This window comes from Aethalodelphis obliquidens, unplaced genomic scaffold, assembly GCF_003676395.1.
Source record: "Aethalodelphis obliquidens isolate GAN/ISIS:26980383/991018 unplaced genomic scaffold, ASM367639v1 scaffold6, whole genome shotgun sequence".
Lineage (NCBI taxonomy): Eukaryota > Metazoa > Chordata > Mammalia > Artiodactyla > Delphinidae > Aethalodelphis > Aethalodelphis obliquidens.
In genome coordinates, this window is record NW_020837950.1 from 28,740,109 (window position 1) to 28,768,096 (window position 27,988).

General features: G+C 36.9%; 1 protein-coding gene across 6 annotated transcripts in view; it reads right to left on the bottom strand.

The window, feature by feature from the left end:
• SLIT2 (slit guidance ligand 2) overlaps nucleotides 1-27,988 on the bottom strand; it is a 382,557-nt gene that overhangs the window by 66,857 nt on the left and 287,712 nt on the right. For 4 of the 6 annotated variants that reach the window (XM_027103256.1, XM_027103257.1, XM_027103261.1 and 1 more), the window contains 13 exons: nucleotides 27,631-27,702; nucleotides 23,712-23,855; nucleotides 23,436-23,599; nucleotides 22,446-22,469; nucleotides 18,772-18,922; nucleotides 15,801-15,875; nucleotides 14,076-14,219; nucleotides 10,000-10,143; nucleotides 8,279-8,445; nucleotides 7,241-7,373; nucleotides 4,030-4,098; nucleotides 1,307-1,378; nucleotides 535-606 (listed from right to left, as the gene is read on the bottom strand). In XM_027103256.1, the coding sequence (XP_026959057.1) occupies nucleotides 535-606; nucleotides 1,307-1,378; nucleotides 4,030-4,098; nucleotides 7,241-7,373; nucleotides 8,279-8,445; nucleotides 10,000-10,143; nucleotides 14,076-14,219; nucleotides 15,801-15,875; nucleotides 18,772-18,922; nucleotides 22,446-22,469; nucleotides 23,436-23,599; nucleotides 23,712-23,855; nucleotides 27,631-27,702 (1,431 nt within the window). The remainder of the gene's footprint in view (nucleotides 1-534; nucleotides 607-1,306; nucleotides 1,379-4,029; nucleotides 4,099-7,240; nucleotides 7,374-8,278; nucleotides 8,446-9,999; nucleotides 10,144-14,075; nucleotides 14,220-15,800; nucleotides 15,876-18,771; nucleotides 18,923-22,445; nucleotides 22,470-23,435; nucleotides 23,600-23,711; nucleotides 23,856-27,630; nucleotides 27,703-27,988) is intronic. The other 2 variants (XM_027103259.1, XM_027103258.1) reach the window with 1 other exon arrangement.

A 27,988-nucleotide genomic window follows, 5' to 3' on the forward strand; every position in this document is an offset into this window, starting at 1 on the left:
CTAAGAAAAACCCTATTTATGGTTTTTAAGTTATACAGCTGTAGGCATACATATATAAATACATAAAAACAAACATAAAAAAGGACCAGAAGAGAACACTGAACTGTTTAAGTGTCAATTCTGGGGAGAGGATTGGGATTGAGGACCACATTTTATTTCATGTACTTTAAGAGAAATTTTGTATAGTAAAAATATGTTGTATTGCATTATATAACTTTTAATGAAATGAAAATTTCCTATATTTCTTGCAAAATTAGTTAGATCTATATAAAACTACATCTTAATGTCATACATTATCAAATAAGTCACCCCAGCAACAACATGTTACAAAGGAGAAAATTATGTTGTCCAAGTAAAAGCTGTTGAGAATTGATACCGTAAGATAGAATTTTCCCATTTCCAAATTTTTAGTAAATCTGAATTTATATAACCCTAAATACCCCAAAATAAACAAAGCAGTTAAATCATTAAAAAGACAACCCAAAATCCAGATGCCTGAGAAAAGAAGCGTTTTGTTAAACATAAGATGCTTACAGTAATCGAAGAGACTTCAATCCATCGAAGGTTCGAGGAGGAATGCATCTCAAACGGTTGTAACTAAGAATTCTGAAAGCACACGTAAGCCAATTTGTTTTACTCAAGTATCCCCAAATGGCCAAATGTCATTTTTAAAAATAAAGCAGTTAAGAAAAGGGTTACTTTAGCATCTTATAAATTGAGAATATTGACGCATAATATCCTTTCAATCTTTGTGCTGTTTCGCCAATACAACATATTTATTTCTAAAATACAGTCTAGAATGCTTCCTACCACTGCTGTTGCTGTTGCCTCAACCGTGTCCTTCCTAAGGTGACTTCCTCTGAAAGTCTGTCTTAAGGATCTCTCCCAAACCTGCCACAAATGCAAATTATTCTTTGTTTCTTTTATAGAACCCAACACTTTTTTTTTTTTTTTTGCGGTACGCGGGCCTCTCACTGTTGTGGCCTCTCCGGTGGCGGAGCACAGGCTCCGGACGCGCAGGCTCAGTGGCTATGGCTCACGGGCCCAGCCGCTCCGCGGCATGTGGGATCTTCCCGGACCGGGGCACGAACCTGCATCCCCTGCATCGGCAGGCGGACTCTCAACCACTGCGCCACCAGGGAAGCCCCCCAACACTTTTTATACTATCTGTATTTGTTTACTGAGGTTTTTATTTGTCTGTTTCTCCCAACAGTATTAACATTCCTTGAGGGCAGAAACTCTGTCTTGTTTACCAGGAATGCCCAGTGAATTAAGGAATTAACTTAGTACCATACTTCCTACTCACAAGGTGAGGAGCTGGGTCATGTTGCTGAAGCTCTGATTAGAAAGGGTGCTTATTCGGTTGTTACTTAAGTCTCTAGAAGAGAAAAAGAAAGAAATGGAGTCTACTGTTACCATAGAAATTGACATATTAGTGATTCTTAGAAAGAAAAAGTTCTTCTTGCTCACAGTTATAGCAGCATTGTTAGGACTCAGCTTTTATCTGAAAATAACAAAACATTGGGTAATCCTCTGGGGTAGACTGTAATGTTATTCATAACTATTCATGCCCAAGCCTGCTGAAATTAGAAGTGATCGTGTGCCTTGCTTTGGCCAGTGAAGTGTGGGCACCAGCACTGGTTTCACTTCAGAGCGGAAGCTTTAGAGCTGAGACTTTTCTCATATCCCTTTGTTCCCACCTCTGCAAGGCTCCTATGTTCCACAGAGAGGCCGTACCCATTGCCTGGTTCCAGGGCAAAGACACGTGGAGGCCATTCACAACAGACACATTTGATAGGTGAGAAATAAACCTTTGTTCTTGAAAGTTCCATCAGTTACACATACTTTATCTTCACTGTCACATACAAATATTCAAACTGGATAACTGAAAGAATCCCTCATTTAGTTACATTACAATGCCATCATTAAAAACAACACCATAATTAAAAACTTTGCCTGGCAAAGTCACTGGCCCCTAGATGGTCCTTAGTAAATGTCTGTTTAATAAATGATAAGTAAATGAGAGAGATGTGGAGTTTTTATCAATGCTAAATGGGTATTTATAAGTGTAATTTGTACTAGAGGTTGTAATTTATATTCAGTGAACTTGATCTTATTTTTATTATATATAATATATACATGATATATATAATATGACATATAATACATATTATAAATATAATATTGTAATGTATAATGTATTTTAATATATAATAACATCTATATAATGACATATTATATATGTTTAGCATTTTGCTGTAGAAAAAATTAGTAAATATATACATACATTCACTCACATATATACGACAATGTGATACACATATTAGTGAATATTCACTAATTTTTATCTAAAGCAAAATGCCAAATATATGACTAAAGGAAGATTCATGAATAAATGGAAGATTATGGGTCATAATTTATGTTCATCTATGTCTCTGTGTGTATTTATGTTCACTATATTTTTCTGAAGCAAAATATGTGAAGAAATGCAAGGTTCAGAAAAGCTGCTGAAGATTATCCACATTCCCTTATTAAAATACCAAAGTATCAGTAAAATGGACCAATGAAATTGTGAAAATGGTAGGAATGTTATAGGAGCTTTATAATCCATCTTCTTAGTTGCTGAAGTACTATGGCTAAATTTAAAAAAATAAATAAATACATCGATACTAGCAGAAGTTACTTGCCTAGAGTTGTATAATGAGTCACTGGTAAAACCATTTCTGGATCTATAAATTCTCATTTTTCATTTCCAAACTGGTTTTAAATAATCGCATGCTGTCTCACAAATGACCCAATTCTGCTGAAGTGACCCTTTGGAAGTTGCAGCAATTTAATGGTTTATTTAACAGAACAAATGTATGTAATCAGTTCTTGCTGCTATTAAATAAATAACTAGAGGCAGAACAAGATATCTTAGAGGATGTTCTTTTTGCTTAATTTAATCATTTGTCATTTAAGCAGTTCTATACACTTCCTACGAAGTGTTTGGTTTTCACATACATTTAAGGAAAGCTGAAAAGGATCAACAGCCTCCACGTGCTTAGGGTAAACTTCACAATGAGAAACATAACATTTTCTGCTACCTAGGTTTCTAGAATTCACTAATTAGGAACAAACCCCGTTTTTTCTAGGAACACTGGAAATATAAGACAGCATATTTACTCTAAAATCAGATAGATGTAAAAAAGTATTTCCCTTTATATCCATTATCGTTGCTGATTTTTTTGTTTTGTGACAAGTTTTATCAATTACCAACAAGGCGACTCTAAGTGTGACATTATATATAGTAAGATTATATCTTTTTAAAAATATAGTGTGCATAACTAGATTGAAATGAAATGTTTGTATGTTTACATATAATCTTGTATTTACAACTTAAAGATTGTAAAAAATTGTTTACATAATGAAAGAGAGATGCTACTTTAGGAGGACATCAAACCAAACTGGTAAAAACAATTCAATGTTTGGACATTTATACTCAGAATGTCAGTATCTTTGTCAAGTTTACTTAAATACTATATGAGTAAATATGAATTTTATAAAATAAATTTTAATACTGGAAGCCCATATGTTAATTCATAGTGTATTAAATAAGAAAATCAAGCCTAATAAACTATATTTATAATATATTCTCAGTAAAGCTATTACTATCTACTCTGTTTTATTTAAAGTCGAGAATAAAAACATTGTTTTCCATTTTTCTCTCCTTGGATTGTCATAAAATAGCTCATATTCATCTTCAATAGAAGTATGCAACTTACTGCCTTTCTGCAAGTCTCTGATACTTAGACTTCATTGTATTTGTAGTTTGAATAGAGGAGGACCTTTTTCTAAGACGTACCATTGCCTGATTGATATTCAATGAAAGTGTGGCTAGTGATCCAGAACCACAGTGAGCAAGAAGGGAAGCATCTAACTGAAGATGATTTATATAATCTGAAAGGTTCACTAAATCTTCTGCCCCTTGCTATCCCCATTTTCATGAAATAAAATAAGAAGTCAAAGACAGCAAAATACATTACTCACATAAGTGTTAAATGCTTGTAGTTAGAGAGTTCCTTAGGAACCAGTGTAAACTGGTTTCCATCCAGATACCTGAAAACAAAGAAACAATATTATTTTTTTAAGAAGTAACAATAGTGAATCCTCAAATAGTTGAACAATATTTCACTCTCAGTTGAAGCAAGGAAACACTTGGAAATTTCAGCTTTAAGATGTCATGTTCCCAGCTAGGACTGCTATTTAAGAGAAGTAAAAAACCACAGTTGTCCAATCCAGCAGAATTCTTTTGTGGATTACTTAGGCTAAATTATAAAACCAAGGAGAGACTGGTGAGTCCGATTCCTTGTGGTTTATCTAAGAAGGAAAGGCATGTATCCAACCATTTGTGTGTCAGCAAGAAGGGTCATTCAATCGCCTATATTTTAAGTCAGTCTTCAGTTCACTTGTGTTTATGTGGAAACAACACCATGAAATGCATTCACTACTGGCAGAAAGTTGCTACCACCAGCAAGACCAATCTTTGCTGCCTTACTTTGTATTAACACACTTAGGAAATAACAACGGATGATTCAAAGGATATATTTGGGAATTTGAATGTAATTAGATTTCAGTTAAAAAAAAATCTTAGAAACAGTTCTACCCTTGTACATCTGCTTGGTGATATTAATTTTAGAAGGTTTCATAGAATATCACAACATTTATCAAGTGCACAAGTACAGCACAGTAACGATACAGTAATAAGAAAATAACCACATGTAAGTCAAATTTCCCTTTCTGATTAGAGTCAGAAGAATGATCAGAAAATAAACAGTCTTTGGGCTAACAGTCAAGACACAGAAGTAAATGAATGCTTAAAGGTATATCCATGATGTCACAAAAAGAAAAATAATTTCATCTCCTCCCAAGGCTGTTCTTTCCCAGAATGTAGACGGTGATGGGTAAAAATGTCTTTCAGCAACTTGGGCCATCTGGTTATAGATGTGCCCACAAACAATTCTGCCACATTGGGCATGTTGCCCACCCTGCCCCAGGGCTGTGGCCTATCTCCAGATCCAAGGTTGAGGTTCGTATTTTTGCTGGATATAGAAGTAGCTGAGAAACTGCCTAAGATAGCTATCTATTTCAAATACTTAAAAATGAAAAAAGTTATATAAAAGGCACAAGTTATCAAAATATGTAATGAACATGTGATTAAGAGTCAGGCTTTTTATGACTCCTTATGCCTATTCAAATTTTCTGACTTCATGTTTCAACTTCTCTCCCCTCTTTCTTTTCTCTAGCTAAGCGTTTCTTGGTACCACTAGAGGGAAGCATAATCCCATGTACTTCAGCACTTTTCCTTTACTCTAAAAAGCATCCTAACACAAAGCTAAAAAGGTTCAGAATGTGCACTATGAATGCTTACAAGTAAAACAATCTAAGAGGGAAACTATATGGAACTGATTAAAAATAATGGATACCATTTGTTCAAAACTGTCCACCACTACATACTTATATTTGCCAAATTCTTTAATAATTTAATATAATATGCACATGGAAATTTTCTAATACATGCATATATGTTACTGGAGAGAGGGATCCTGCTGACTTGGTATGCTTCTAAGAATAAGCTCTTGGGGAGGTAAAGCTAGAATTCACAGGAGATGAGTTAATGCCTTCCTCATCTCTAAAACGTATTTTCTTTAAAAAAAGAATTACTTTTTAATAATTTGTAGAGGAATAGATTGAAGACTCAACTATCTGACAGAAGAAACACATAGATGGCATAGACAAATGAATCAAGCAGGTTCTCAGAAGTAATTTAACAAGGAAATTAAAAGACATTTAAAATTATTTGATGGGAATCAGGTAAAAGGACAAAGGCATGGGTCAGTTAAAATGGTAGAAGGAGGGATTTAGCATCAAAGGTGATCTAAATGTTATGCTGGGTATTATGTTCTTGGCTGGGGTGTTGTTATAATCAGTATTTTGCATATAGAATACTCTATAGGCATCTATCTTCCCAACACTGGATGGAGGGTAATCTTCTGAAATAAATACATATCAAAATAAGAATTAAGAATTTAATCACACACACACATAAAGCAGTGCTTACAGTTAACTAACAACTGTGATTGGTAACAAAAGAGAGAAACTGAGCCCTTTACAACAGTTCAGCTTCAAGAGGGAAGGTCACACACTGTTTCTCAAAGTATCAATTCAGGACCAAATTAGAATTCATAGAACTGCACATGATTTGAATATAAGTTCCTTGATAACTGAAGTGGCATCTTCTTGAACCCCATTGCCTATGTTCCAGGTTGCCAAAAGTTTATCAAATCTGCTCCTTTGCAATACTTGTACATTTGTGCATGAATTACAGGTAAACATCTGCCTGAATTACATTTTGATACATGGTTTCACACAGAAAAAAATAAACAGACGCAAAATGACTCAATCGCATATCAAGCATTTGTCCATGGTTCTTCGTATACAGATAAAGGAATGAAATGGAGCCTGCATGCACCATTGTTAAGCAGCTAATGCTTAGGTTTATTCCATTCCACATATAAAGCATAAGGCAGCTAAGGAAGTGTGCGCGGTGCTTAGCATCTTTATACGTCTATATTGGCTATGTAATTTGTAAATATCAGTTCTGAAAATATTAGGGATAATTGGCCCCATGCCCTTTATGATCTAAGGGACTCTGATTCAAGTCCAAAGGGCAGTATCTCCTTTTAAGGGTAAAGATTATGTCAGCTCCTTCCACACCCCACGTATTTATGTATCCCTTGTGTGAGATATTCTCCAAGGGGACACACGGTAAAGAATAATCAATCATATGAAACATCCCAGCCACCATAGATAAACTAAATACATAGCATTTCTTAAGGTGCATTTGATGGAACATGAGCATTGCAAGATACTCCATGAGAAAAGGGCTATGGAGACAACAAGTATGGGAACTACCTTAGAGTTTATATCCTCTCTCGGAGCTCACACTGCACACTAGCATAATAAAGGCTCTGAGAAATCCTACAGTGAGAAACAAAGAGAAACACACAACCAGCCTTTCCCAAGGGGACCTGAACTAGCTTTTATATTATTTGCTTAGGGTTTTCCATGATACTAATTAATGGCCCACAAAATGAATGTTATTTGCAAACAAGACTCAAAAGATTTTTGTTTGGTCTCCATTTCCCTTGGTGTGTGAAATATTAATCCTTCAGGAAAGGGAAAGACAAGCTCTACTTACAATTCAGTGACATCTCTCGGAATACCTTTGGGCAAGACCTTCAAGGCTTTGTTGCTACATCGGACCACCGTGTCCAAGCAGGTACACTCCGTAGGACAGCGAGAGAGTGGGGAACAACTATTGTCATCATTTCCTAAATTGCCAAAAGAAATACAGGAAAACCCAGATTTGTGGCTTTGAAGATGCTAGAAGGGATTTTATGCCTTTAGCTTAACAAACACAAGAGTCTTCAGCCATATGATGACTTATGTATAGGATATTAAGTATTTACAAATCGACACCATACATTCTGTGCAGGTCTCTTTTCAGACTGCCTAGGGCAGAATTCCAGAAAACAATTCACAGTTTGTATTATCAATACGATTATAATGTGTTCTTTGTTCAGTTGTTTATACAAATTATACTTTTAATCAGAATACGTAAACTGAATTATGGAGAGATTGAAAAGAGACAGACGTGAAGAGACATAAAGGGACAGATTAGTTTTACATGGTTAGCAAAAAGTACATGGGCCCCTCATTTGAAACTATACGGCTCAAATGAGCTCTTCATTTATTGCCAACAATTATAGAACCTATGTTCTACCTACATTACAGGGCTATTATGAGAATTAAATGTGATAATATACAGAGAGTACTAAAAAGTGAAAACTATTATTCTTGTTAGGTTTACTAGAATTTCTATTTTATGAGTCAATTGCTTTTATCATTGGTAGTTAAATGGAAATTACTAAAAAGAGATGCTTAGAATAGTAAAGAAAAATAAAAATGAAGCTATTTAAATAGTATCAACCACAAGCTGGAAATTAGAAAATCTTCTAAAACATTCAGAAACACAAACCAAGTAGAGCTAGATGTGAGAGTATAGTCTGAGCAAGTAAGTGCCCTGTTGCTAAAACAAAACAGCAAAAACAAAGCAAAAAATGCATAATAACTATTCATTGCTTGAACTATGATGTACTGTCTAATTATGCCCCACAGCATCAGAACAATCACCAGAGAGTGTCTGGTGGTCACAGACCTGGCCAGGTTTTCTTACCATCATCACAAGTGAAGTCTTGAATGGCAACATCCTGGATGGGGATTTCTTTGAGGAAGTAGGGTTTCTGACATCGAGGATTTCCCGTTACAATTCTTTTCTTCCTGAGCCATTCTCCCAACCAAGCCAGGTAGCAGTTACAGTTAAAAGGATTGGCCAAGAGGTTTCTAAGCGCCACAAGCAAACATTGCAGAGCTCAGTTTAGAGGTTCGCTTTCTGACTTCTCAAAACCCCATGCTACCATTTTCCCGTACTGTATCTGTTGGAATGATTCCTTCTTAGTCTTTGTATTCACCCCACCCCCAATTCATGCTCAATCACACGCAACATATGGGATGCGTTCTTTGACTTAAATATCTATGTTTGGAACTTAAAAAATAAGAACAATATTTTCATATAAGAATTCTTCAAATCATTTCATATGAAAAATAAAGTGAAGGTGGCAATTCAGGGTTTAGGCAGTGAATCCTGATAGATATCTCATTTAGAGATAATTTAGACTTGTCAGAGATCTGACTTACTGTCAAACTTCCCTACACTTATAATGCAGTAATTTAATATAAAGATGAAGGCTGATTACCTTATATTATTGAGTTTAACCTGACAACAGCTATTTCATTAATTTGTCATTTCAAGATTTCCATCTCTTATTTGCTCCAGAGAATAGGTTTCCCATCTGAACTGACAGCTGAGTTGATTAAATGCCAGTTATAAAAATGAACTTACTTCTACAAATCTCAATACTTTTGGCATCTCACCACTTCAGCACAAACCTATTGACAATCCCATTATTTATAAACATGCCATCTTTAATATGCACAAATTAGTCACTTGATGGAAAATGTCACATTTTATGTGGAAAGAGGATTAAGTACCTTACTGATGGATGGATGCTTCCCTCAAATTATTTCTTCAGGGACTTGAGCTACGTTGAACATGATTCTTTTCCTTCTAACTACCTTTTCAGTTAAATTAGTATTTTTAGATGCCACCATTACCAGGAAGCCATATCGGTTATAAGGTTTATCATTTCAAACACTGCTTTTTAAATACTGACATACAAGGGGCCTGAAACACTTGGAAAGTTTGTTTGTTTTCGGACACTTTCTGAGTTCTATCTGTAGACCTACAAATATTCTTTATTCTCCAACCGTCTACATAAAATGTGCTCTTGGATAGGCTCAGTCTATTTCTTTAATACCTTCTTAATATCACAGTAAATGCCCTCTGGTGAGCTTTTATTGTTGGTCTGGTCATCCTAATATATCTCCTGTCATTGTGAATGATCCTTTTGAGTACAGTTTGTTGGCAATAACCCTATCAACTCTGTTTTTATAATACTTATATTGTGAAGACTCCAATGTGAGAGCACTGGGAAAAACAAATCTACATTTCTTTTATTTGTAAAAGAATAAAATAATTCTCAATCAAATTATAAGATTATCATTTATAAATTAAGCCACATCACATTGTTATAAAAACAAACGACTGAAAAATACCATGATTTTTGTTAAATTTTAATATAGGATAGTAGGCAATGTTTTTAGAAAAATTAAAATAAGTTTAACATGAACAAATTTGTCCTTTTTAAGAAAAGTCTAAGTCTTTGATCTCATTTTTATAAAATGCTTAGTAATACATTAAAATCTTATCAATAAAAGTAATAAATATAATACACTGGCTCAATTAATACATAAATGAAGACTATTTTTCATACTTACAGAGTAGATAAAGAATGGAGAGTATCAAAAGCCCCTGGTGCGATTGTAGTAATTTGATTATCATATAAAGAAAGCAAACGCACAGAACTGAGTCCTGTGAAACTGTCGTTCCCTACGCAGCTTATACGATTACTTCTCAACATCCTGAGGGAAAAAAATACAACATCATTATGGAGATGAAATATCAGGCAATCGATTTTGCCTATCTTAAGACCGAAACAGCCCCTCTTTGCAAATGCGTAGCATTCATTCCTGCTTTCTGAATGTTCTCCTGTCACTAGGAATTGCTGTAGATATGTACAAGTCATCCGTTGGTATCCCTGGGAGATTCATTTCAGGACCTCCCGCGGATACCAAAATCTGTGGCCCTCCATATGCACGGGTTCTGCATTAACCGTGAATGCTTGAATCTGCAGATGCAGAACACGTGGATATGGAGAGCCGACTGTATTAAGAACCTTGTGCTAGAATAAAATGCTTAGAGTTGTCAGTGATAACATTCAGTTACAAAAACTCATGAGCCTCAGCACCAGCTTACGACCCCATCTAGTGAGGGCAGAATGTTTTCCTTTAATGATACAATTATGTTTGCACTATTACATAATGTCCTAATTCACCTACAGCCCTCTAAGCCCTTGAAGCCCCATGATTTATATATTCTAAGAAGCATTACATTTGCTGCTGAAGAGAAAGGAGGCAAAAAAGAATCAATAGCCACAGAAAATGAAGAATTGAGGGCATCTCAGGGACTCACAGCCAAGTCAATGTCAACACGGGCTGGAGGAGGCAAACCTGACTGAGCTTCCACAAAGCCTGAACAAATTATTTGTTTTGAGTTTAGACTTAAAAGGAGGCAATACTTAAGAGACCCCAGTTGTTCACAATAAAATTCCTCTTGAAAAAAATTCTGACCATTTTTTCTTTAGTCATTGCCATTAACAGGATTAACACTTTTGTCATTTCTTCATCACTGCTAAAATTTTAGCTGTTTCTCGATTCTTTTCCCAAAATGTTTATTTGTGGGGCTTAGAAAAGGAATGAAAAGCTTCTTAAACTCCCATGTAAAGATGAACAGTCGCCATAAACTTTATTCAGAATTTCTGAAAAGTTAATATTTTCCTTAATGCTTCTAGACATGGGTTGATCACCCTGATAGAAGACTGCAAAAAGAACAACAAAACATTCCTTTAAAATTCTAGATTGTCCTATAATAAATAAGAAATATCAGCTGTTGCATTCTGCTAAGTCGCAGACAACGAGAAAGGATAATGCCCTCCTTATCAAGGCATCGTTTTATGTTAGGAAACAAATGCACAACAGAAAAGTAGTCCTATCAGTACTATCCTTTGTCATAAATAGTAAAGAACATTTGGTCTTAATCTTGTTGGAGTCACGGACTCCTGGGAGAAGTCGAAAAAAGCTTTGCTTTCCGTCACTGGAAAAATCCACAAGCACACATATGTACCACATTTTGCCTGCAACGTCGGGGGTTCAAAGACCCACTGAAATATGTACATGTACGAACTAAGAGGTTTACTAGTCCTAAAGGGTTGAGAAGTCTACAGGCTGTGAGGAGGGTCTTGTCAAAATCTTTATAGCTCCAAGCTGAAAGAGACCACTTAAAGCAATAGCTATGTCCCAATAAACCCACAGAAGAACTGTTAATACTCCTAGTTTGGTCTAAATGATCTGTTTTGCTGCTTGAGGTACAGTGGGATTAAGTAGAGAGTCAGTGGGTGTCTGTCTCAGGTGCCAAAACACAAGAGGCACAAAAACATTGCTAGAAATATAACAAAGGAGAAGGCTGAATGAATTTAGAGAACTTGTCTCACAGAGAGTCCTGTGACTGGACCTAGCCAGAAAAGAATACTTTGATAAACTCTTTGGAGTGGTGCTATGGATAGAACTCTGTTCCCCTAAAATTCATTGCCTTAAGCCCTAACCCCCAGTATGACTGTATTTGGAGACAGGGCCTTTAGGGAGGTAGTTAAAGTGAAATGAGGCCCTAAGCGTGGGGACCTAATCTGATAGGACTGGTGTCCTTAGAGGAAGGGGCACCAGAGCTCTCTTTTCCCACACAGAGAGGAAAGGCCACGCAAGGACACAGAGAGAAGGTAGCCATCTACAAGCCAAGAAAAGAGTCCTCACCAGAAACCAACCCTCTCAGCACCTTGATCTTGGACTTCCAGCCTCCAGAACAATGACAAAACAAATTCCTGTTGCTTAAGTCACTTAGCTTGTTACAGCAGCCCAAGGCTATCTAATGTAGGTAGTTACAGGCTCACCCCTCATCCTCCCCTCCCTATCCCGACTCACACAGCCCCCTTAAGGAGAAGGTTCTAGTTACAACAGTCACTTGGCTACTATTTAAGAAGGGAGACTTTTGCCTGCTGCAGGATTTATGTTTTTCTGAGTTACCTGAGGCAGCTTGGGGGAGGGGAATAGGGGCAGGAGTAGATATAACCCCTACTTATAGTATATAAGTATATCTTCTCTGTCCGCGTTCTACACTCCTAGGATCTCCTCCATAAAAAGACCAAAGGGATATTTGCATTACATTTTGCATTTCGAAGGGACTCCTAGTTAGCCCATGGGAGTGGTCAGCAGGTGGCAGGTTGGCTGTGTTGGATGGTTCGGCTCCAGGCTACCCCAGGAAGCTCTCCTTTCATGGGCAGGGGCTTTTTTGAGTAGGATATGAATTGGGGATGCTGCTGGCTGGGGAAATGCCTTCTCCCTCTACATCTGATAAAGGGCAGGCAATGAACTTCCTTGGCTCTCAGTTACCCTGGGCATGAGGGCTCTTGGTGGCTGCATGGGGCAGGGTGAGGGTTTGGGGGAGACAGTAGAGCTTGCAATTCCCAAGGGCGTGTCTTGGTTACAAATAATTTCCTTCGTGTCTTCCAAAGGCTTCAGAGTTTCGTTGGTGTCTCTTCCAATGTTTAGGCCACCACTTTTGTCAAACATAATTTTATGCTTTAGAGATTATGAAAAATATGCATACACACTGAAGAAAATTCAAGTAACTCAAAGTGTTGTCCTTACTCGTCAATTCAAGCCCCATCTTCCTTGGCCAACAACCTTCTGGAAACACATAGGATTTCTTTTTCCCAACCTCCCTACCACTGAGTAAGTAGGCATACACTTAGCATGTTTTCTTTGAAATAGACAGTAAAAGATATACCACCAGCCAGTTTCTCTCTTTTTCACTAAGACCTTGCAGGGGCAGATGAAGGCAGTCTCCAGCTAGGCTTATTCTGCTGCAGGTGTTGGAGTGGGTTCTGAAGCTAGCGACCTTGGGCCAAGAGAGAGTATTAGGTGGAGGTATTTGAGGAAAAGGAAAGAGAATGATTGTTCTAAGGAAGAACAGAGGAGCCAGATCTGTACAAGCACTGGAGCAAAGATAATCTTTCTTGTTGAAGATTCAACAGCCAGGAGAGGTTCTTTTGATCATTTGCAAGCGGCATACTGAAGTCAGAGGTATCAGAGTCAAGGACTGTTTTTTTTTTTAATAGATTAATTTATTTTATTTATTTATTTTTGGCTGCGTTTGGTCTTTGTAGCTGCGTGGGCTTTCTCTGGCTGCAGTAAGCTGGGCCTACTCTTGGTTGCAGTGTGCAGTCTTCTCATTGCGGTGGCTTCTCTTGTTGCAGAGCTTGTGCTCTAGGCGTGTGGGCTTCCGTAGTTGTGGCACGCAGGCTCAGTAGTTGTGGCGCACGGGCTTAGTTGCTCCGTGCACGGCCTGTGGGATCTTCCCGGACCGGGGCTCAAACCCATGTCCCCTGCATTGGTAGGCGGATTCTTAACCACTGTGCCACCAGGGAAGCCCCAGGGACATTTGCCTCTACAAAATGTGCATGTGTGTGTGTGTGTGTGTGATAGAGAGAAAGAGAGAGAGAGAGAGATACAGACAGAGAGAGAGACAGATACAGAGACAGATACAGAGAGACAGAGACAGAGCAGACATCGGGGGGGGGGCGATGAGGAAAAGCAGGAGCTATTCCCCCTCCCAGGAATATAATGACCTGGGAATTACAATCCTGTGGTAGAAGAATCACAATGCAAATAAGAATACTTACAAAGTTTTGAGGCTTTCCAATCCCTTGAACATCTTATGCTGAACATTTTCCAAACGATTACTCGTGAGAAGTATTTCGTTTACACCAGCTGCGCCTTCAAATGCTCCCTCTTCAATGTCTGTGATCTTATTGTTGCTAAAATTTCTAAATAAAAATGGTTGAAACAAATATTTGAAACAATTTCTTTCTAACAATGAGGGCACTGAGACAACAAGTCTGATCGTTTTCTTCTACTGAATGAACGTCTTCCACAAAAACTCTAAGCTCTTCACTGCCTGGCATTCCCAAGGCTCTGAAAAGTCACCACTTCCTGATTCCATCAAGCCAAAGTGATAATAATACAAAGGAGAAATATCTATGCTGAAAAGTACCAGCCTGATCAATGATCTGCCAGGGCCCCCAGGGATATAAAACTTTTGAGGTCAGGTACTGAGTTGTGTAAACTTTTATGTTTGCCGCAACACTTACTAAGAAACTTTTCAAAGAAGTGCCCGATTAAAACTGTTGAATGAATTAATGACTCAAAGAAGACAACTGGATAGAGAAAAGAAGGAAAGACTATGTTTGCATTTAGATAGCATCAGAAATGTATCTGAATCTGAGATTGTTCCCAGTTAAACTTCTCATGTAATAATATGTCAAAACAACCAACTTAACTGCCAGTATTTTGTATCATACAAAATACTAAGGCTTGCCCAGAGGGCAAGAACATCCAGTTGAGGTAACATCTTCCTATAGGTTCTCTCTCTTTCTCAAGGCTCACTCTAAGACCAGGGATGCCCACAGAACAAGGATCATTTTTAGGTACCATTTTATTCCTTTCAGAACACTGCACATAGCAGCTGCTGAATAAATATGTATTGAATTGAAAAGCATCTTAGAGCTACAAAGAAAAAGCAGTTAACGTCAGTGAAAAAGGAGGACGGTTAAGAACTTAGAAACTCTTTGGGAGGCAGTGTAATATGTGGGTCAAGTGCACAGGAAATGCTTTCAGTCTGCTCTGCCACTTATAGCCTATGTGACTGTGGACCAGTTACATATATGAAAGCACAAATATCACAGAACTATGCTTCTTTCCTTCTCCTGATGTTTCCTGTTGTGTGGAGGGTGCTCCATGGACCCTCATTCTTGGCCTCTGTCCTGTCCCTCTTTCCATCCACCTTGGGTGGGGGAGGGTTACTGTCAGAGTGTTGCTGAAACTGCTGAGCTTATAAACTTATTTTAAAATATGAGTTGCGGACATGTAGTAACACAAATGAGCTATCAAGTCAGTTTACCAATCATTAATTTTGACTTTCTTCTAATGTAAGTTTAATGAAGCAAAAAGTCAAACAGTTGACATGAATGTGCTGAAAGAGAAATAACAGCATGGTTTGGGGAACAGTAAAGGAAGTTACAAAACATTACTGAACCCATCTCTAATGCACTTAGTTTGCTGGATTCCTGCTGTGGCCACATAACAAACTAGCTGTCTGAGTTAAGGTAAGATGCTAGGGTTCTGCTACAGAAAACACGGTTGCCATCACTGGAATACATAGGAAAGAGCCAATTACTTAGGTTCCTCTCAGAGTTTACCCTAAATTCATGTCACAGGTAGTCACTGTATAGACATGTCTCTGAATCTTTTGTATTTTCCAATTTCCTACGAAATCTAAATAAAACTGCAAAGGTATAAGAAAACACAGCACTACAGATATTTAAAAAGATGGTTAATATACGGCTTACATTTTACGTAATTGAGGAAGTTTCTTGAAGATGCCTGTAGCTTCCAACACTGTAAATTCATTATTATTGAGGCGTCTAGGGAAAACAGAAACAGAAAAGTTTCATTCCCAACAGTCAGGAAGAGATTAAATTTTATTTCTCGTACAGAATTATAACATTATTTAATGAATATCCTAAAGCAAAATATAGGACACATATCACAGAAAATTTGTGGGAAGTACAGATCTTTTCCAATTTATCCCATATTTTAATGACCAAAATAAAACATTAAGAAGCACGTAGTGAAGAAAACCAATCATCGAAATTCAAAACCAACTCTCATTCAGTAATCTGTAGAACAAAGTTTCTCAAACTTTTTTTTCCACTATTACCCCTGCCTCCAAAAGCACTTTAGGATATTTTATTTCTAGTCACTTCTCCATAAATATGTATCAACCAGCTTTACTGATATACAGTTTACACACCACACAATGTACCCTTTTAAAGTGTACAATTCGGTGGTTTTTAAAATATTCACCAGCTTGTGCAACCGTCTTTGCTTCCTAATTCCAGAACATACTCATCATCCAAAAAAGAAACCCATTAGCAGTCATTCTCAGTCTGCTGCCCCCCACTGCCTCAATCCCTGGCAACCACTAATTTACCTGCTATCTCTGTGGATTTTCCTATTCTGAATATTTCTTATAAATGGGATCACACAAAATGTGGCCTTTTGTGTCTGTTTTTTTCACGTGGCATAATATTTACAAGGTTCTTCCATGTTTAGCATAGGTTAGTACTTCATTCTGTTTTATGGCCAAATTACATTCCATTGTGTGGACATACCACATGTGTTTATCCATTCATCAGCTGATAGATATTTGAGTTGCTTTCACTTCTTAATCATTATAAATAATGCCGCTAGGACACCGGCATACAAGATTTTGTATGGCTGTATGTTTTCAATTCTCTTGGTTATGTACATTGATGTGAAATTGCTGTGTCACGTGGTAAATCTACGTTTAACTCCTTGAGGAAGAGCCCAACTCAAAAGTTTCTCAAAAGTGCTGCATCATTTTACCTTCCCACCAGCAATGTATGAGGGGCCCAATTTCTCTCACCTGTTACTGTCTTTTTAAAAAGCCATTCCACTGGATGTGAAGTGCTTTCTCATCATGTTTTTTTGTTTTTCCTCATTACGGTTTTGATTTATCTTCATGCCTAATGATACTGAGTATTTTTTTTTTTTTTTTTTGTGGTACGCGGGCCTCTCACTGTTGTGGCCTCTCCCGTTGCGGAGCACAGGCTCCGGACGCGCAGACTCAGCGGCCATGGCTCACGCGCCCAGCCGCTCCGCGGCATGTGGGATCTTCCCAGACCGGGGCACGAACCCACGTTCCCTGCGTCGGCAGGCGGACTCGCAACCACTGTGCCGCCAGGGAAGCCCGATACTGGGTATTTTTTCATGTGCTTATTGCTCATTTGTATATCTCTTTGGAGAAATGTCCATACAAATAATTTGACCACTTTTTAACTGGGTAAGGTACATTTTAATTGTTGGGTTGTAAGAGCTCCTCATGTATTCTGGATATGAGTCCCTGAGCAGATATTTAGATATTTAGATATATTTAGATATTTATATATTTAGTCGATATTTAGATATATGTTTTACAAATATTTTCTTCCCAGTACTGATTTTTAAAGGTATAATTAAAAAAAAATCTTAATTTCTTAAAACACCCACAACTTTTGCTGAAAGATGAATTAGATATGAATTTCTAAATTCTTGAGTGACAAGTAAACTTATTTAAAGTGTTATCATGCTGGAAGATAAAATTTGAATTATTGTTTGTGGTATTATTGGAAATAAATGTAACTCCCTACATGATAGTAAATAGAGAGTTCATGGCTTTTACTGAATGGTCTCCATGCATTTCTAAAGTCCTGGACCTATGAAATAGCTTCATGAACTAACAGAAATTTTAAAAAGCATCATTAAAACCACTAGGTAGTGAGTTTCTGCCATCTTTTTGAAAGCATTATATTATTTTTAATTATTCAAATTGCTTAAAATTCATTAAGTAACAGGCATGAGTATAGGCACTGTGGGAGATAAACTATAAAACACAATCTCTGTCATCAAGGGGCTATAATCTAGTTGAAGACAAGAGAATTATACATGCACAAAAAGACAACCAACTTTGCAAAGCAGTTAATGAAAAATACCAGATGGTGCTAGACATAAACATTGCTAAGATGTTCTAAAAATGATGAGGTTTCACTAGGTTTCTCTTGGATTTTTAGAAACACTAACATTAAATGTCATACTTTTATAAATAAAGTCAGTGAAGGCCAACATACATGGGCACAGAATCTATAAATGATTCAAACATATTTTAGACCCTCGTATGTGTTAGGCCCTATGTTAGTGTTATAAATATAGATCTGATTACACTCTGTCTTTTTAGCTTTTCCTGCTATGATATCCATTGTTCAGAAAAAAACCATCCTTTGTGCTTCATACTTGGTAAACATTGAATCCTTCCACTTGTGAGTCAGTGAAGTAGCACAGCTGATAAAAAAATGACTCTGATTGAATTCATAATTAACACAGATTCAAAATGGTGACTCCAAACTATTTTATTTGGTTGCTGAAAAGACTACATTAAAAATCTATTAAGTGCTTAGAAATGGGTTTGGACATAAGTAATATCCAAGAAATAAATATCAAATGAATGTATTATTATTAGCACTACTAAGTGCTAACTGAATTTTTGAGAGGTGAGTTAACTTCTGTAGTTGTATCTTGGGCCAGAAAGATGAAGTAAGAAAACCTCTAATACATATACTTATACAAAGAAGAGTTATGCCAATGTGTGTCAAATAAAATTAATGTAACTATTGAGAATGAAAGGGCAAGACAAAAATCCCAATGCTTTGATGCTTTCATTCCTGCCCTCCCAAATAGGATTTTGTTGGGAGATGAACTTACAGCTCTGCAGTGTACTGGGGAATGTGGTCTGGGATTTTGGCGAGTTTTTGATTGGAGCAATCTACTGTGGTCCCTTCACAGCGGCACTTTTCAGGGCAAGCCAGATCGGCAAAGCAGTCCCCACTTAATTTTGATCGATAATCTTCTGTACCTAGTGAGGATTCAAGCCAGAAAAGAAGATACTGAGTCTGAAGGTTAGAATATTTGTTTATTTGTAGGAAGAAAAAAGTAAGATAACTATAGATTATGCAGCAGGGAGACAACTTAGGGAATTTTGGTCAATGGATGTCAGGAGAGGATTAAAACAAGGGCTTGGAATTTGCTGGAAAAAAGAGTAACCAGATTCACAGGACAGGAAAACATTAACAGAGTTGAGCTTTTCACAGCTGTACTTTCTGCTGATCCAGTTATGAGCCATTCTAGACTATTTGACAGCTAATCACACAATGGCTACTAGTCGTGAAAATGTTTATTTTTTCTCTGAGTCAAGAATTTAAAATGTATCCAGTAATAAACATATGCCTAGATATCATTTTCAATTAGGGCTTTCAAGGCAAATAGATGGACTCAGGTTTTTAAATTTTCTATGGTCTTTTATTATTCTCTCCCTCTCACATAATCTTCAGAAATGCTTAAAAAGCCCTCTTTTGTTCATTTTGATTTTATAAAAAGAAACAAGTAAATCCTGATTTAAGCCTCAGCAGCTTGTCATGCTGTAGAAAGCTGCGTGACGTTCCATGGTGCTTGACGGAACCATGTTTTACTCATACCTGGCAACCACATGGTTAGATCAAGCACAACAGAAAATCTCGCTACATAACCACTACACCATCCACTAGGCCAAAGGTAAGACCAAGAGGAAAGATGAAGGGAAGCAGGAGAAAAGCTACAGACGTTCTGGAAACGTAATACTGTTTACATGACATGCATTCTCCCCGCAGAATGTTTATGACCATAGTAAGAGTATTACTACCGAAGATTCCCTGGAAACACAAAGAAGGGGCTATACTGAAAGGTGCCTCCAACGTTCCTCAGAACTGCAGAATGGAAACAACAGCTTTCGGGAAAAAACATCCAGGAAGAAGTTGAAGGTGCGCTACAAGGACAACAGAGAGCCTCAAAAGATCTGTGGTTTCTTCTTGGAAAAAAAAAAAAGGGTGCAAAAGAGTGAGACTAAAAGAAGATACATCAGGATTGAAAAGGGAGGATATCATGTTTCAGATCAGACACTTTTACTTACAGCCAAAATGGTGAATTCCTGCAAAAGTAAAGATCACCGAGAAGGAAAGAAAGACAGTAAACCCAGTTAAGATTCACATACACGTATATAAAACTCACTCAGGTCTCTTCCTTCCTCCCTTACTGTGGCAATTATCGGGGAATGGCCTGGTGTGACAAGAATCGTCATGCTTTGTAAACTTTCATAATCATTTTTTGAAGCACAGCAGTACAGGAAAAGCAATGGCATACAAGATGCACAGCACAAATTAAGTTCTTGTCAATTCCTCTAAAAAAATGAAGTCTCCACAAGATAAATTTTCTTTGAGTGCTCACTGTAATCTCTAGATGCTATCCAGAATGGTGGTAGGCAAGTAGACATGTAAAATGAAGTGAAAAACTAATCGTGAGATCTTCAAGGACTATCACCGGAACACTTGGATTAAACCTTAGGTTGTGGCTTACATGCTTCATAATGATCTTTCCAACTTATAAATAATGTCACTTAATCGAAATGGAATCAGGATCTCGGAAGAAGTTTGCAAAGCTGAATATAACAGTTTCATTACATTTGCCAATTAATGTTGTGGCATTTATTGAGGATCTGTTGTATTGTAGTTTAAGCTTTCATTTAAAAAGTGAAATAAGGAAATACAGGGAACAAAGTCTAAGTGACAGATACACGAGGTATTTTACATTGAAAATAATCTGCATTCAATGCAATGGTAATGCTTATTTTATGGTTGCTCTTTAGGCAAGCTCATATTTTAATTAAAATCTGGAAAAAAAAAGGGAGGAGAGGCCCAAAGAATTCTTCTGAGTCCTGACTTCTATAATTGTTGGTTTAAATCATGTAAATTGAATGATCAGAAATTGACAATTAAGCCATGATATCTGACATAAAAGTTTTGGGTTTTTTTTTTTTTTTCTCCAAACCTATTTTGGCTGCTGTTAATAAGAGGACAAAACTGTATCAGAATTTATGAAAACAACCTGACTTTTGTTCCTTATTTGGTGAATTTGAAATATTAATTTCTAAATTATTGATAAAGCATATTTAAATGTGACAGATTGAATAATTTGATAATTATATTCACTTCTCTAATTTGGGGATTTAAGTAATATCGATGTTTTATCCTATAGGGGTTCTGTTTTTCAAAATGGCTTTTTCTGGGTAATAGCTATCAGATGACTTTCTACTTAATAACTGGGTAAAAACACTGAATTTTAAAGATTGCCAATGAAGGCCAATCAACTGTTCTTTTCAACATGTTACTTCTTATGCAGCCAGTGTAATATATATATTACTGATCATTCAAGTCAAAATGTGTAATGAAACAAAATCTGTTAAATGCATACAATTATTCATATTATAATTCAACAATGGCAGGCAACGCATATCTCCTTAAAATAGAGACCAAACCCAGAGTTCTTCTTAAGAAAATAAGTACATTTTTTCATACTAACACCTTATAAATATTTTTTTAATTTATAACTATTAAGATATATTATAGTCTAGAATATACCCAGGATATTGTAAATGTAGCCAATGAACTACTAACATGTATTTTTATATAATGGTTTAAAACAAACAAGTCAAGAGGCATTTTACACAATTGGCAGGCAAGGAAAAAATAAGTAAAGAAACATATTTCAAAGAGCTAGTTCTAGAATCATCAGCCTTGATAGTGTTAAGACTGCAGTGGTAAAACATTTCAATTATTTTTCTAAGAAACATTCCATTCATCTGCCTAAGTTATCCAAGGCACTTGGTGCCCATGAACTTCTGATGCTTTCAGGATGGATGTCAATATTGTTTTCGTGGAGTTATACTGTGACTCCAGGGATGTAAGAATTTTAAATCACAAGCAAAGTCCAACTGCACATAAATCAGCAGGAAGTTGCTGCTTTGGTATAAAAAGTGAAGCAACAGCAAGCAAAGTAAAGCAAAAAGTAAGGGATACTTTTTTAGTATAAAAAATCTCTATAAAAAAGTAAATCTCATGATGGAAAACACAGTTCTGTGTGTTTGAGACTGATTTCATGTAGAACTAGTTCTTTGACAACAGAAAGGTCTCTGTCTTTAAAACCAGCTTAAGATGCTATATTTTAAAAACAGGTTGAAAGGGCAGATATACAACATAAGGAGAGAAAATTATTTAAGTAGAAAGCCATAGATTGAAACATTTTAGCTACTGTGAGAAATTTCAGATAATGTGCCAAAGTGAGAGAGAGAGAAAAAGGTGGGAGTTTAATAGTAATATGTTTAACATCAGAAGCTGCATGCAAAGGTCAGGTTTTCAGGAAACAGCTACAAGTGATCTATGCAGAAGGAAATACAGCTACAGAGTACCCACTGGATTTTCCAAAGCATGCATATCAAAGTTTTAGAAGCTACATTTTATAAGGTGAGGAAAAGGTGTCTGCAGTTAGTCCTACTACCGAGCAAAACCTACCTGGAATGAAATACTGTTCTTTAGCTAAATAAAAAAAGAGAAAAAAAATAGAAGATGCACCTGAATGTCAGCAAGCAGAGATATGAGTTATATTAGATTAAGAATGGACTAAAGTTACTATAGATAATTAAGTGAAAATGTATATTCACAGCAGTGGCTGAAGTATAATCATGTACAGTGAGTAGGAAATGCATCTGGAACCATGGACAATAAAGGGCTTTGTTTTGATATTACCTCCTTAGTATAAATCAACTGCCGAATGTGAAATAACTCCTGGAATAGTTAGGTAGCATACTACCCAAAACATATAGAATGCACTTTATTATGAGAAAACAGAAAAGATTATACCTAAGCAAACAGTAAATTTCAACGAAGTAAGTTTTCCCTTTAATATTAATAAAATGCATCTATATTTCACTTCTTATAAGTAAATGTAATATTCCCAAAGTGTTAAAAGATGGTCTTTTGGAAAAAGAATGTACCCTCACAGTCCTATTCAAAATGTGAGAATGCAAAACAAGAAAACAGCATTCGGTGTGAGAAGCAAGGAATCCAGAGCTTTTTTTCCCCCTACTTCTGAGCCTGAGCAAATCAAGTAACCAAATCTCAGTTCACTTTCTTAAAGAAATGGAAACATGATTAATTACTTTACTCTTGCTCAGTGAAAAACAATACAACAAACTTGAGACTTACAGCCTTTTAAAGGCACTGAGTTAGATAAAAGGCCCCTGTTAAATTCAAACCCTGGGATTATAGTATGAAGTATCCAGGCGTCTTTTTTTCTTTATTTCTTCTGCTGGATATTGTGTTAAAAAGGTTACATGTAGGAGTGCTACATGAATTGTGACTACAGTTCTTTTCCTTCATGGGCAGAAGAAAAAGAAATACGATTCTGCAATGTTTGGTAATTCAGCTCAAGGCCAGCTGTCTGTACATCTCACTACTGTTTTGGGTAACGCTGGGGAAATGTTACACAAAGTAAGAACTTACCTGAACAACGGAATTTCTTGCTTTTGATCTGTCCGATTCTTTTATTTGCCAGACGCCGGGGGCTGGTGCAGCGGGCACCACTGGTCTCGATTGGGTTGGTATGAAGATAATCCGCCAGCCACTTGAGATGGCAGTCACAAATAAAGGGGTTCTGGGCCAAATGCCTTTCAGAAACACATACAGAACACTTTTACACATGACTTGCAATGAACTCAACTCTCCAATTCAGAGTGAATACAATGGTCATCACGTTCGATCCAAATCCTATATACATACATGGTTTGAATGGCACGGAGAGGTGAAAAGGTCCCCTTGGCGATGGTCTGAAGCTTGTTGTCGTATAAGGAGAGAAGGTTCAGGTTGTGCAGATCCTGAAAAGCATCTACCCGAAGGCAGTTTATCTTGTTGGCATTCAATAATCTGTTTGATTAAATAGTCGTAGGATTAAAGTGTAGTATCTCATTAACCCATCTTCAAGACTCTGTTGTTCTTGAGAAAACCCAATCAAGAAATCCATTTCTTTACCCTTAACATTAAGTAATCATTGAGGTATCACAGGCTGAAGATTTGGGGTCATGGCAGATAAAGCATGGGTCATGTCTAATGATTGGATTGACTAAATCTAGTGGTACTTATACATTTATTCAACAAAAATTATTAAATATATTCTCTGGAATGTGTAGAAGTACAGCAATAGACAAAGGTGGGTGAGAGCCAGTTTCTCCTGTCAAGGGCACCATAAAGTTCTTATAAAACATTAGTCCCTGGAGCTGCTCTGTGAAAAAGAAGTTCAGTCCATTCTCAAAACGGTAGCCAGAGTGACTTCTAAACATAGACCAGAATACATCACTCCTCTCTCAAAACCATGCAACTCCCAGTTTGCTCTAAATAAAACCTAAGACTTGACAATAGCCCATAATGCCCAATGGGATCTTTGGTTCCTTTTTTGAACTTTACAACCTCCAAGTTTTCTATTCCTGGCTGTTTCAGCTCCAGCCACACAGGTCTCCTTGCCAGACTCTCTTCTCTTCTTGGAAGGCTCTTCTCCCAGATGTCTGCCTGGTTAACTATGTTGCTTCTTCGAGTCGGCTGCAATGTCACCTTTTCCATTCAGCCTCCCCCCCGCCACTCCCTCCAATACCATCAGCCTGTCTTTGCCCCTCCCCTATCCTTAGCATCTCACTTCCTTTACTTTAATCTACTTTTTCTATTTTCTTAAATACACATTTCTTTCTGTTACGTGTGATTTGCTTATTTATTATGTTCTTGCTGACTGCCATCTGCATGAACCCTCTCCCAAGGGTATAAGGTCCAGACAACAGGGATATTAGTCTATTTTGTTCTCTGTTGTTTCCCACATGCCTGGCATGTGCTAGGTGCTCAATAAATATTTGTTGTTGAACGACTACTTTATAACCCTCTTGGAGAGCGGCATTATCACACGAAGACCCTCATTCTGCATTATACATATCCATTTCACTTGGTTTAACATAATATCCCACAAACTTGTTTTTTCTCATATATACCAGTGGTATTCTGCATCAATATTCTGTGGAACTGTGGTTTACAGATCACACTTGGGCAAACATCATTCTTGTAGGTTATATGTCCCTGTGTCTGCCCAACTCTCGACCTGCCTCAACCTTCTGGCCTATCAAGGTCTCACAGAAGGTCCACCTTCTCCAGAACAAGACTTTTCCAGAATACAACTGCCACCCAACTAATGTATTCCTTCCTCTAGGAAGTCAGTCAGTGCTACCTAGTCTTGTCAACTATTTTATAGAGGCCCTCATGTTTGCCCAAAGACAGTTTAGCCCTCCAGGGGCAGAGAATTTTCTTTGATACTTCTTTTTCTCTGTCACCATTCAGTTCAGAGCTTTGATACTTCGGACTTTAACAAATATTTAGTAGCTCAAAAAATATGTGCTATGTGGTTTGGGTATGACGCTTTCTTACCTAACACACTGAAAACTGTTTTCCCATTTGCCCACCAGAATCTCTGTAATTCAGGGTATTCCAGTTTTACTTGCCATTTTAAGACCTCAATTCCCTGCACATGCAAAGCCAGGACTTTCTAGTGGCGGTTCTCCCTGCTGTACTCTTTTTTTATCTTCCTTCAGAAACTGCAGTTTTGGTTTTCTCTGTGATCTATATAATACTTTCTTAAGAGCTTAGAGGCATGGTTTGAGGTGTGGACTGATTAATCCTATACCTCCCCACTTGGGGCCACAACACACGGCCCACTGGCCATTTTCCCTAACTAGTGAGCTAAGAAACGAGCTGGAAAGCACAATGCTAAGGACAAGGAAAAGATGCGGAGCCTGGAAGACACAACTAACGAAAGTGCCGTTCTGAGCACTTTGTACTTAGTTTACATTCAGGTGGTCCAGAAATTAGGGGGACAGTACTGAACACTACTTTCTTTTGTTCCTTCTATTTACCTACTTCTTCTCTTCAATATCTCATCTGTTCAAGCAGATCTAAGATGTTTAACCTAACCAAATTCTCAACTAACCATCAAGAGTCTGTTGTGCCACATTAGCTCTGGCAGGCTTGGTCTAGAGATAGAACTTAAGGCAGAGGGAGAAAGCTGGCTCTTTTAGTAAGGTTTATCTACATACAGATTCCCAGTGTTTATCAACCCACTTGTTACAACAACTACCAATAAGTGTGTGTGGAAAGAAAAAGGTGCCATTTTTAGTGTTGGTACCAGGCAGGACAGTGGTAGCAAGAGAATGTAAGTGAATGGGAGGAGAATAATGCTAAGAAGATGTGAAAGAATGACACAAAAGTAAATAACAAATAGGCAACACTTGGCTATAGTACCTAGCTATACCTATAATGTGTATAGAGTCATCCTATTCAAGATCAGAAACAATATTTGCTAACTTCACTGCAAATGAAGGGTTAAAAAATAATTTGATACCCAAATAAAGTCACTAGGTGACAAAGGTCAGTATTTATCATGACGGATTGGTCTGTTGTAAAATCAATTTATTGAGTTATGTAGCATTAAGAAGAGAGAGAGAATGGAACAGAATTGACAGTACTATACATAGTGAGGTTAAACAGTTTTGTTAATGATTTGCTTCATTTGTGTGTCTGTATGAACAGACACATATGTGTATATGTGTACATATGTATATGTGTATATGTATGACACATATGTGTATATGTATGAACTGTGTCGTGATATAAAATATGTTTCTGCATAATAATGAAAGGTTTAAAATGTGGATAATAGGATGTAATTATAAACATACATTTATCAAGTAAGGAAAAAAATCAACCTTTGGGCTGTTTGTGAGACCAGGAATAAATTTTTACCAAGTAAGTGGTTCAAACCCCAACTCCAACAAATACACACATCCAAAAGAGAAAATAGTATTCTAAACTTAAGAATTTTAAAGTAGACTGACTGTGGGCTAGTTGAGAGAAAAAATTATATCATACTCATCTTTCTATCCACAGTAGCTAGGTCAGTGTGTACCCCAAATGAGATACCCTATAAGTGTTTGGTGATTTGAATAGACTTTGATGGTCCAAAACTAACAATCTTAGTATTATCATATTTTTTCAATCTCATTTTCATATGAGCATTAATTAAGACACCTGGGGTCAAGTCTTATTCTTATAAATATGTATCATAAATACTTCTTTCGAGACAAATAAGTTGTAGCTATTCTCTAAGCAGAGTGGTCTTTAAAGACAAAATCCAGGAAATTGACAGATAATTCTCTCACTAAAGATTAGTTTGAGTGTTACCACTCTGTCCTAGGCTACTAAACACCATCTTTGTGTTGGGGGATGTTATTCTAGTATTGTCACTGTTGCAGATTCTTTGGACAAAGGTGGATAAACATATTACCAGGTCTTTCTCCTTTCCAATTATTGGTAAATCAAACCAGAGAAATTTCATAAAGGGCAAGGATTCCACAAACTATAACTGACAGAACAGCCAGGATGCCCACATTTATGACAATGTGGAAAGAAAGGTTTGGGAACAATTTCAAAGTGTTGTGTCTTCAAATAAATAACCATCATCAATGTTAGCTCCACTAGACTAATCTTTTCCATTTCATTAAGCTATGTCATTTTGGGTCAAATTTTTCTGAAGCCTCCATGAAATACAAGATGGTACACTGGCTAAAATGTATATTTGGGTTCAACAGATCAGAAACAATCAAATACTTACAGCAGCTGTAAGGAAAACAGTCCTTCAAATAAACTTTTTGGGAGTTCTGTGATTTTATTTCCATAGAGGACACTGGAAAAACATGATTTGAACAAACAAAAAAATTAGACATCAACCAGCAAAACAAATTCAGCCAAACATATGTATTCAGGCATATAGGAGGTTAGTAAGCTCCATACGTCATAAAAGCCATAGTTGAGTAAACAAACTTCAATTTGCCAATGTTTTTTCCCTGATTATAGATTAGACGTAGCTTATGGTAGAAAGTTTGGAAAACATAGAAAAACAAAAAAATTAACATAATTTATAATTTTATTCCCCTTTCATAGAAATGTCCACTGTTAAATTGTCATGTGTT